General features: G+C 34.2%; 1 protein-coding gene across 1 annotated transcript; it reads right to left on the bottom strand.

Moving 5' to 3' along the window:
- Positions 1-286: 286 nt before the first annotated feature.
- Positions 287-4,063, bottom strand: LOC115922883 (transmembrane protein 254-like). Its single transcript, XM_030982633.1, has 4 exons — positions 3,307-4,063; positions 2,263-2,366; positions 1,377-1,436; positions 287-752 (listed from the first exon to the last, which is right to left on the bottom strand). Exons 1-4 carry the CDS (start codon positions 3,391-3,393, stop codon positions 521-523), a joined length of 483 nt encoding a protein of 160 aa, XP_030838493.1. The 5' UTR covers positions 3,394-4,063; the 3' UTR covers positions 287-520.
- Positions 4,064-12,738: the final 8,675 nt, after the last annotated feature.

The raw sequence follows: 12,738 nt of genomic DNA, 5'->3' as shown, positions 1-12,738 counted from the left end.
GACATTTTAAATACAATTTGAATGAAAATGGGATTGTTATAGTTAGTTCAAACACTTTTTGAAAGAGATACTTGCAGCCAATGAACTTACTGTAATTTTGAAATGATTTTAAAACAATGTGGCCCAAAATATTTCTGTACATGTTATTTTACAATGCCATTGATGACTTGTCATCAATTTGCTTTCTCTTCTTTTTCTTCTGCCTCTTCTTCTTCCACTTCTTTTTCGTCTTCCTCTTCTTCTTCTTTCTTCCCTTATTCACCTTCTCCTAATTATCATTATTATATTATTTTCTTTACTCTTTATTCTATTTTTCTTTTCTTCTCAAATTCACTCTCCTTGTACGTCTCTAGAATCTCATACTATACTACTCCGTTTTCGCCTCGTATAATACCTTTTAAATTCAGACCTTTCAGAGTTTTTTTGTTTTAATTATTGTGTGCATCCCCTCCAAATGCAGCCCCGGTCACCCCCCCCCCCCCTCTCTCTCTCTCTCTCTCTCTCTCTCTCTCTCTCTCTCTCAGGCATGTTGCTCAGCGTCTCTTTTGTTCACTTCGATGGCGCTTACGTCCTTGGACAGCGACGTAAGGTCATCATCTTCCTTATCGTAGCCGAATTCGAAGAGGAGCTCGCCCACGGGGTCGGCGGAGGAGTCGAGGTCGTACTTAAGGAGGTTGATGAGGGACCCGATACCGAAACCGAGTGTAAAAATGAACCACAGAATCCGAGCTTGACCCGTGATCCCCTTTTGCCTGAAAATGGTTCAATGAACAACATGAATGGCTCAGCATTAAATAGAAACAAATATATAAAGTGTATGTAATATTGACAAAGAAAATTATTACAGAAAGCAATTAGTTTTGTCAGTAAGTTCTGTCAACCGTTTGCTTTCCAGTTTTATTGATGATCGTGTCACTGATTCATTAAATATTTCATTGTTTTTCATTGATGTATTTTTACAAAATGTAATATACAAAGATGGAATCTAAATAAAGTAAATTGAATTGAATTGAATTCAATTCAATTCAATTGGATTCAATTCAATTGAATTGAATTGAAGTGAAGTGAAGTAAGGTGAAGTGAAACGAACTCTCGGTTAAAAAAAGCTGCTCTGAAATATTAATACGGACCGATTTTGTGCCCTTGATTTTCCAAAAGTGAAAATCTGATTAAATATAAAAATCATTTAATAGCCTATTTTAAGAACAATTTTCACAGGAATGTCATAAATCTTACTAAAAATGAACTTGACATCATTGGAATTTGCGATGTGAAAACCTTAGTGTGTTAGTAGTTATAGCTTCCAATCGTGTTAAAAAAGGGTACAAAACATAGCTTCAATACAGTCATGAGTAGTATGGAAGACTTTAACTCACCCAGCGAGATAGAATGCATAAATGGCTTCGGAAACATGAATTGATACTGCCATGTACCATCTAGAAAGAGAGAGAAGGAGAGAGAGAGAAAGAAAGAGAGAGAGAGAGAGAGAGAGAGAGAGAGATAAAGAGAGAGAGAGGGGGAGAGGGAGAGAGAGGGGGAGGAGGAGATTCGATGAATTGACGGAGAGGAAGATAAAAGAAAAGGTATAATATTATCGAAAGGAAACAGAAAGGGAAATGTTGCATGAGATTAAAAGGGGAAAGCAATCATCAGTAGTCATAACTCTTGTATTATAAACACTATACGTATATACAATGTCAAGTTCTTCATCTAAACAATATAATGAAGGGGAATTGATGCCAGTTATAATACCAAACGATTTTCTTTTTAAACTAGAAGGTGGAGGAGGAGGAAGAGGAGAAGGCGGTTGAGGCGGAGGAGGGGGGGGGGGTCATTATTTTGATCGAAAATTATCAATTAATTAATTAATTAATTAAAAGCCATACGGATTGCAGACCTGAGCAGGTAAAGTGTTTAGGTATTATGTTACAGGTGGTCATCCATTAATCATACATGATATTTTCATTATAAGTCTGCGTCCCGACAACAATACTGGGGTCCCGTTTATACAAGAGTGACAATTCGTCCTTGTTTTCACGAAGTGACGGTAGTGAGGAAAATCGTAACGCAAAGTGAATGCATTTTTTTTTCACTACCGTCACTTCGTGAAAACAGCGACGAATTATTGATAACGAACAATTTGCAATAATTAAGATCAATTGAAGCTCTATACTAAAGAGATAAGATGCGATTGATATCAATTATTGCAAATCATTTATAAGGCAATTGCAACTCTTTCATAAGACGGGGCCCTGAACTTACATTGCTTCGATGAGTCGGGGTCTCTGATAAGCCAAATACTTAGCTAGATCACCAAGGAAACCAAGGTAGTGATAAGGTATCTTGTCTGGTGCATAGACACACATCTTTAAAAGAAAAAAAAGAAACAAATGCAGAACTTAATCCACACATATTTATAAATCCGCCATCCATTGAGATCGAGTAAAACTAATGCAAAGTTTCTTAATTGTCCCATACTTTTCACTATTATCCCGAGTCAACTTAGAGATAGCTAGAGGTTAAAGGTAACACAATTCGGTCTTCTTGTATACACTGATTTTTTTTTTAAAGCCTACCCAGTATACTGATTGTGTTGACGTGGCGCTTGACTGGGAATACATTTGCACATTAACCTGTTATCTTGTCGTTAAAAAATGGAAACACTAAGAACAATAATCATTATACATTGCAAATAGACTGTTCTCCTCATATATTCAAATTTATGGATGTTTCTTTCCTGGGGACCCAGCCGACGAGTTAGTCCATATTTCCACTAACCTGTTATTTATGAATGAACTACCATACTTGGAATCCAGTCTGCATGCACTACTTGTTGCTATGTCGGACAAGCCTCGGGCAAGCTTTCAGGTTGTCAAGAATAAGTGTGCATACAATTTGAATATATTAGGATACCGGTCTAGTAATGTCTCAGGACATAATTTGGTGGTAATATTGGATATTGGATACGATACGATGGTATATTATGTCATGTCGTAGATTGTCCTAACACCCAAACATTGGAAATGCAGATAACTGAGTGGGGGCGTGGGGGGAGGGGTGGGGGAGGGGTGGACTTAATGTAAATATTTATCTGATAAGTTTGTAGATAGTTATGTATGGAGTTTTACAGTATATGCCCTAAACCTTAACCATGCATGATAACCTTACACAGAGTCATGACAAACCTAACCCTAGCCCCTAACAATAAATCAAGTCAGATCGAAGCAAAATAATATCACCGTGCCGAAATGGGGTCACCAAAATAATACCAGTTTTTTTGTTTTATGTTGTTGTTGCTTTGCTTACCGCAGTCAATGTCATTCCAAACGCGATGAGGAACATGACAAACATGTTCGGAAGCTTGAAGTAACCTGGATCTCGTTTTAGCGCCATTTTAATGAATACGATAACTTCACAAATGGTCAATGATCTGCCTCAAATATCAAGTCTTTCGTGGTCGTTATATACTAAGCTCACAATCGGAACCAATGTTCGGAATCCATTAACATTTCAGGATGAATACACAGAAGTTCAATATTTCTCCATTCCTGTTTTACCGACAATCTCTACAGATCCATGAGCAATATGGCCGCTGTTGATATCATACAAAGGACAATTTAAGCCTCTCTGTTTCGCTCTTGAAAATAATGACATACGAAACTACTGCAGTTATGATTGGTATGAAAAGTCAGAGTAAATCCATGCTCTCATGAATACATGCTACGACACAGTAATCTTTACAATATTTATTATATACACAATACCAAAGGTTGTGTGTTTATTCGAAAATGCAACCTAAAGTTATTTGAACAAGTAAAATCGTCCTGCTGCCTGCGTGTGGTGATTGTTTTGTAAATTCAGAAGCACGTTATCAAATCATGTATACACAAATATATCGACATTGGTGTAATATGATTTATTACCGGGTATACCTGAGAATTAATGTTTTCAGACGGTTTCATCAACACTGATTGTCCAAAGTTCACTGCTTTATATATTATTTTGTAACCGGAGGAGGGGGTGGTGCACACGCAAGCGAGTTGCTCTCTCTTTCAGGCATTCTCTCTCTCTCTCTCTCTCTCTCTCTCTCTCTCTCTCTCTCTCTCTCTGTATGCCCCTCTATACATAATCTACCGTGTGTCAAACAATTAGTGTACACCTGTAAATCAATCATTCGAATGAAGATAAAACAGAAGTTATCAAATATTTGTATTGACCGATTACATCATAGCGGATAACAGTAAGTTCAGTTTTGTAACAAAACAAAGTAAAGACATAAAATACAAATATTTTCGCATTTTTCCCACGAAATTGTTTTTTAATATTTTGTGTTGTGGTTGTTGTTGTTGTTGTTGTTGCTGTACACCTTGTGTTTTGGCTACAGACATGATGGCTTGTCCTACCTTACATCACCAGGCACGTAGCCACGGGGGGGGGGGGCACGTGCCCCCCCCCCAATTTCTAAGATCGGTTGAACTTAAAGATGTTAAGATCCGTGGGTCTCGAATAGGTATCAGTGATGACGTCCACAAAGATACAAGGATCGACCATAATAGACTTATGACGAAAGTAAAAGAGCTCCGTTCGCAGAACAAATTCGCGTTCATACCCAACTCAGTGCCCCGTGTAATCAAATATAAAGATGGCCCCAAGGATCAACCCGGCCCCTTGAAAACACTGAGGTTGACCGACCTTGACAACAGTGACGGGAAAATGATTTACTGAAATGATTTCATGAAAATATAGCCTCATATTTTAAGTCACACAAAAACCATTACTTGTCATATTAATGTGCCGACAACTATGATATTTTTATATCCATAGCTCCTCTCCTGAGCTTTACAACTATGTCAGGTAGACGGAAAGTGGTCGCCCGGCCGTTTTCCTCTTTTTTTGTTATATTAATTTATTTGTCATGGGTAGTTAGATTTGTATGTTTATTTTTGTTTGCCTATAAGTCTAGGCCTGAAAGCAATTCACAACATTTCTTATTTCGTTTTGTTTTGCTGTTTTTATTCTTCGTGTACTATATAATGTCAATTTGCTTCATTAACTTTAAAACAATTTCATTCCACTGTAAAATTATTTATGCATCAACAGATTATGGCTGACTATACAATTCATGTTAAAATATGTTCTCTCAATGTAAGGGGTCTAGGGGATAGATTAAAAAGAAGATGCATTTTTGATTGGTTTAGGAACATGCAATTTGATTTATTTCTTTTACAAGAAACACATAGTGTTAAAGAATCGGAGAGAATATGGGCAAGTGAATGGGGATTTAAATGTTATTTTTCTCATGGTACATCGTGCAGCGCAGGAGTATGTATTTTGTTTAAATCAAATAGTAATTTGAAATTTTCCTCAATCCACAGAGATGATCAAGGGCGAATTCTTTTATTAAATGTAATGCATGATAATACAAATTTTACTGTTGTTAATGTATATGGTCCCAATAGCGACGATTGTAATGTATTTAATAAATTACATGATATGTTAGGAACGTATGGATCCGAGCCTCTAATTATTGGGGGAGACTGGAACACGGTGCAAAACCCCTTTCTAGATAGACACCCAACTTCAAAACAATATCACCCTAAATGTTATGACTGCCTTGAAATTTTAAAAGAGGACTATGATTTGATTGATATCTGGCGTGTTGAAAACCCATGTAAGATTCAATATACTTGGCAATCTAATGGCTCTCAGAGTAGAATCGATTATTTTCTTATTTCTAGTAGTCTACGGGAGTTTGTTAATGAATGTGATATCAAGTTTGGCTATCGCAGTGACCATTCAGCTATAACTATTGAAATCAATCGATCAGTTCCTAAAAGAGGACCTGGTTTTTGGAAACTTAATTCTTCTCTATTGATGAATGAAAAGATAAAAGAGGAAATTAGACTATCCATTGTCTCTTTTTTAAATGAAACTGAGGAAACAGAAATGGAAAGGAAATGGGAATATTTTAAATTCAAAATAACCTATTTGTCTAAATTAAATAAAAAAGAAAATAATCGAAATATAGATGAATTAAGAAAAAGAATCGAAAAAACACAACAACGTTTAAATTTGGATCCTCGAAATGATGAATTGAAAGAATTGATTGATGTTTATGAAACAGAACTGATTAGTTTACACGAAATTTACATAAGAGGTGTAATGGTTCGTACAAGAGCAACTTGGATAGCTGAAGGGGAAAAGAATACACGATATTTTTTTAATTTAGAAAAACGGAATTTTGATAAAAAACATATAACAAGATTATCTGTCGATGGGAGACTAGTGATTGAGCCAAAAGATATTTTGTTAGAAGAAAAGAATTTTTATGAAAGACTGTATTCAACTAGACGAACGGAAAAGGAAAACAATGAATTTTGTTGGGATGAATATGACTTACCCGTTTTAGAAGAAGAATCTGCAGTTTTATGTGAAGGTCCTATTACAGAAGCTGAATGTTTTGAAGCAGTAATGTCTATGCCCAATGATAAAACGCCCGGATCAGATGGGCTTTCTGTTAATTTTTATAAAGTGTTCTGGCAAGAGTTAAAAGATGACTTATGTCAGGTATTTAATAAATGTTTTGAAAATGGTGAACTTTGCCCCTCAATGAGAAGAGGAATAATTACTTTACTCCCTAAACAAGGAAAAGATAATTTATATTTGAAAAATTGGCGTCCAATTTCTTTATTAAACACAGACTATAAACTATTAGCTAAAATAATAGCAAATAGAATAAAAAGGGTACTTCCACTCTTAATATGTTCTGATCAAACTGGTTTTATGAAAAATAGATATATTGGAGAAAATATTCGTTTGTTTTTAGACATGATAGAATTTTGTAAATCACATTTTGTAGATGGTCTTGCTTTTTCTATTGATTTCGAAAAAGCATTCGACTCTTTAGAATGGAATTTTTTTGTACATATGCTTAAAGAAATTTGGTTTTAAGGAAAATTGTATTCAATGGATAAAAACACTTTATAATAACATTGAAGGTTGTGTACTTAATAATGGATATTCCTCACCGTCATTCAATATAAAGAGGGGTGTAAGACAAGGTTGCCCTCTTTCACCATATTTATTTTTAATTGGTGCTGAAATTTTAGGGGTGATGATTAGACAATCAAATGATATTATAGGGATCCGTGTAAACGACTCGGAAGTGAAACTTAGTCAATATGCAGATGATACTGTTATTTATTTATCAGCGACCGAGGATAATTTAGAAAAATGTTGTAATATGTTATCACTATTTGCAAGTATATCAGGTTTGAAAATAAACATAGAAAAGAGCAATATCGTTCGTTTAGGTAATTTTCAGGGTACTTTATGTTTAGATAAGAAATTTAAATGGGTTTCTGATTCATTAATTTATTTAGGTATAAAAATACCTGTCTCAGATGAACTTGATCTATATGATTTAAATTTTGAAGACAAAATTAAAGAAACTGATAATTTGCTAAATGTTTGGAGTAATAGGAGTTTGTCATTAGTTGGAAAAATTGCAGTAATCAAAACACTTGTGATTCCAAAGTTTGTATATTTATTTAGTAACACTCCTAGCCCACCCAAAAAGTTCTTTGACACTCTTCAAAAAAGATTATTTAAATTTATTTGGAACAATAAAGGTGACCGAATAAAGAGAAGTATTATGTATAATAATTTGAACGATGGTGGATTAAAAATGACGCATATAGAGAGTTTTTGTAAAGCCCTAAAAATTGCATGGGTAAAAAGAGTTTTGGACGAACAAAATGACGGTCATTGGAAAAAGTTGTTTTATGCCAATACTAAACAAATAGGTGGAGTGTATATATTCTTGTGTAATTTTGTAGGAAGCGACTTGAACTGTAGCGGCATAAATGGATTTTGGAAAGATATTCTTTTTGCTTGGTCACACTATAGGTACTACAACCCCGTGAAATTTAAAGATATTATGAATCAATCGCTATGGAATAACTCTCATATCAAAATAGATGGAAAAACAATTATGTATAAAAAATGGTTTGATAAAGGAATTTTGTTTGTAAAAGATATAATGAAAATAGATGGATCATTTAAAACTTTTTTGGAGTTACAGGAAATTTTACAGTTGAATCAAGGATGCTACTTAGAATATTTTGCATTGCTATTTTGTATGAAAAAAGAATGGAAAAGAATATTGAAAATAGGTGATTTAGAACAAGGACGAGAAGAAGATGGATATATGAAATTTATTACATTTAAAAAAGTAACCAAACCTTGTTATGAAAAATTAGTGTCTACATTTTGTTTAAATTTATTGAATACGAATCAATGTGAAAAATGGTCATATGATTTGAATGTAAATTTGAGAGACTTAATTCAATGGCAGAATAGATTTGAAATTGTATACTGGGTAACGCTAGACACAAAGATTCGTGTATTTCAATTTAAATTTATCCACCGTCGTTTGGCGACGAATGATTATTTGTATAAAATCGGCATACACAACTCTCCAGTCTGTAATTTCTGTAAAAAAGAACCACAAAGTTTATTGCATTTGTTTTGTACATGTTCTAAAATTCAGCAATTTTGGTCTGATATAAATGCTTGGTTATTAAGAAAAAATGTATACACTCAAAAATTTTCATACCTAGATATTTGTTTTGGTTTTGGCGAAAAAAACTCACCATCTTATAAATACAATTGTATTTTATGCAAAATATTTTATTAATAAAACAAAGTATGAAGAAAAAAATCTTTCGTTTTTACGTTTTACAAAAGAACTAGATTTTCTTCAACAAGTAGAATATATAATTGCATTCAGAAAAGGAAAACAGAATACACACAAACAAAAGTGGAGACCTCTAATTTAATTTGATTTGATATTTGATATCTAATTATTCGTTTACATGTTCATTTGTTAACTTTGAATTGTATTGTATTGTATTTGTTATGCAGATCGAATGTTATAATGAACAACGATTGTAAATATCTTTGATTTGAAGCAATAAAAAAACTATTAAAAAAAAAAAAAAAAAGATCGGTTGAACTTGTTTAGACCCCTTTTTTGGACCTCGATCGATTACATGTATGTGCCCTCCCCCCCCCCCCCAAAAAAAAAAAAAACAGGTGAATGAAATACTTATGCAACGAGGCACTAATCAAAGATAATGTTGCTATACTAGGCATGTGTATGATGCATCAAGTTTTAACTGGGAATGATAGGGACTTTTAGATTCTGCACGACGAGAACGTGGACTGCCCTTTCAAGGCAATGTGACGTTCTTTGAAGGCACTGGCAGTGACGTCACATTGCCTTAAAAGGGCAGTCCACGTTCTCGTCGTGCAGAATCTAAAAGTCATTAATGTTCCAGGAGCAGGTACTTTGGGGCTTGTAGGGCCCCTTAGCTTTACAGGGAATCTCAGGTGACTGTCTTGCTAATAGTAATGTATCCATATCTTGATGATGAATCCCTCTATTACCAATAAATGGATGAAAATATGACTCAAAATGCCTGGTGTGTGAGGAATGGGGTGTGTCTGGATGCTTAACAAAAATGGAGCCACCATTTATAAAATATTGACGAAAACTTCTTCAAATCTACAGTTTTTAATCAACTGTTCGGGTACACACCCTGTCCGGACACACAACATCTGAGTTTACAAACATTTTTTTGAAGGCAAAAAATGGATAAATTTGACCCACCCCCCCCCCCCCCCAAAAAAAAAAAAATCAAAATCAAAATATGTCTATCTATCTCTTTTGTTTTTGTTCCTATAATACACATGTAAATCTTACTTTGTAGGAATTTTTCTGAGGATAATTTTCGGTATTTTTCATGTTACAAGTATTTTACTTAAAGTAGTCTTATGACAGGTGTACATATAATTTCCCTCCTACCCATCTCTTTTTAACACTATTGGTTCTCTCTCTCTCTCTCTCTCTCTCTTCTCCCCTCCCTCTCTCTCTTTACTACTACCTCTCAGACATCCCCTCTCCTCCACCTCCTCTCTTCTTCCTTCCCTCACTCTCATCTCTCCTCTCTCTTCCAATAAATGTATACTTGCAAACCTCCACAAAGTCCACACACACACACACACACACAAAAACCTTACAAAAACAGAATACAAATACATTGCAGTTGCATGTCTCTTCATATTTTTATTCGAGAACTGGCAGCTTGTAATTTAGGTATGTATACAAACTTTTCTACAACCCACAATATCAAACAAAAGCATTTCATGGAGAAAGAAAACAAATCATCACTCTCTTTTCTTGTGAGTTTTAACCAAAACAAGATCCATTTCTCTTGCAAAAGTTCCTTCTGCAGAAAAAACTGAAAACTCACAATAAATACTCATATTTTGATACAATAAATACCCCCAAAATGCATTGATTTATAATCAGTGGAGAAAATGAAAAAAAGAGTAGAAAAAGGAACACACACTAGAAGCAGGAAAGAGATATACTTAAAGGGATAGTCCAATTTCTGTTATATAATCATTAGTTAATGTTTAATCAATAATCCGATATGATAGTAAACATTGCAGCTATGTATCTATTCCCAGTCTAAATGAATGAAACTAACATACAAAACAGTCTTATACACCCATTCTTCATAATTACGAGGTTCAACATCATTTTCCATGCAGAGCAATAAGAGTTCATAATACACTGCTTTTCTGGTGATGCCACAGAAATACAAACAGACAATGTTTCTGTTTAATTATAAAATATAAAAAAAGATTGATATTCCGTGTACACCACATAGTTATGACAGAAATCCCTCGTACAGCATGGATGTGTTGCCACTTTGGTTAGAAGTATTGTAAGGATTAAATAACAAACCGTTCAATTCATACCTGCTTTTAAAAAAGGCCCATTTCCCTCTGAATATGCATAGATCTATATAATGTAAACAACTTAAGAACATTGGACTATCCCTTTAAGTAAAAAACTAAGAAATTATACAACCCAGAATTATACTCTAATTAAAAGAAAAATAGGATTATTGAATAATAAAAGTCATCAAATGTACAATCATTTCTAGCCATATCACACAAAAAACTGAATATTCTTGTGTTTCTTGATGGCCTGTATACCTCTAGAAAAAAAACACATTCGTGTCTAACAAATACATACTCTTCAAAATAACAGAGGCATGTTTACCTGAAACATGCCAAACACAAAATTCTAAATTAAATTTTCAATAATATTAATTCCTGCTTCATGGAATGACATTATTACACTCAGAAGTTTTACAAAAGGAAACACAACAGCTCGAAGAAGCTGAAAAATAGGCCCAGGTCTGCGTCTAGACCTGAAATGCATTTTATCCCAGTATGTCTCTCTAAAATAGTAGAATTCTAGAAGTTTTCTCTTGAATCCCAAATTCTGTTAAACATGTCTACGTCAATTTCATAGAAAAAGTATCTGCTCTCCCTTCTAAAATCAACACAAAAACACTACCTGTTTCAATGTTAGGAAAAAACAAACACACTTTTTACAAGTTATTTACAAAATACAAAAGTAGATTTAAGTGCAAACTGAACGTTCCAAGATATCTGTGAAGTTTTTCTACCTCCTTTTTCATATGAAATGTCTCAATTTGAAAAAAAGAAAAAAAAGAATGTCTCCTATTATTCTTTTATAGAACACTTTAAGAAAAAATTGTTTCACATGATGTTCTGTACTAGCTTGATTTGGTCACGTGTGAATCATACAAAGTAGAGCAACAGGGGTAAGTGTCTGCAAGGAATATCTGGTCACCACACTGTCCCACATGTTGAAAATTGTGTAAGCCGTCTCATTATCCATCACTGTACACTAACATATTTCATTGTTAGTCATTGATTGGATACCACGGTTTAATCGACAGGCTGTTGCCGAGCATTTCACAGAAACAATCTTTGATAACATTTCCAAACGATTTTTGGGTGACCAGCCAGACATAATTTTTTCACCAACTTTCCGACAAACAGGTATCCCGTCACAGTAAAACATAACAGACATGAATGAAAACACTTTAACAGGGGCTTAAATAAGTTATTACAAAAAAAGAGGGGAACAGCTTTGACGACAATGGGGGATTCGCATTCATCTCCCAACATATTTCAGCACCATTGTTCTTTAACATGAATTGGACATTAATGACCTAACTACAAAAAGCGACACCATAAAGACGTATTTTCAGTTGGAGTGGGAAGATATATGAGATAATGACTTTGAGCCTCTCAAACAAAAAAAACCCAACAAGTAATGCCAGTGGTTCAGTTTCCATCTTACTATCCACTCAAACAAAAACTACTCCAACACAATGACGGTCACTACGAGCAATGAATGTTTTTCTTCAGATCCTTCTTATAAGATGTATCTTGCATTCTTTCTACCTTTTACAATACAGACTTTCAATACATTTCCTCCTTTTACATGTGCATTGTATTGTACAATGTATACATATAACATTTCTTGATTTGCTTCAAATCAGTACACGTATCTGGCTGCTGGACGATATTCGTTCTATAAAAATCTATTCATTTTCTTTCTCTAATTTTGTACAAATATCTTCCCAGCCCCGTCATTCTATCTAGAAAATAAAAGTGAAAATAACATCTCTTCTCTATAAACGTCAAATGACGACTGCTATTAGGCTACCATATAGTTTGAGAGGAATTGAGGATGAAGATGAAGATGAAGATGAAGATGATGATGAAGATGATGATGATGATGATGATGATGATGATGATGATGAAGATGATGATGGTGATACT

The sequence above is a fragment of the Strongylocentrotus purpuratus genome, unplaced genomic scaffold (assembly GCF_000002235.5).
Source record: "Strongylocentrotus purpuratus isolate Spur 01 unplaced genomic scaffold, Spur_5.0 spur5_scaffold_12, whole genome shotgun sequence".
NCBI lineage: Eukaryota > Metazoa > Echinodermata > Echinoidea > Camarodonta > Strongylocentrotidae > Strongylocentrotus > Strongylocentrotus purpuratus.
The sequence above is the reverse complement of the archived record's forward strand: the minus strand, read 5'-3'. Positions and strand labels throughout refer to the sequence as shown.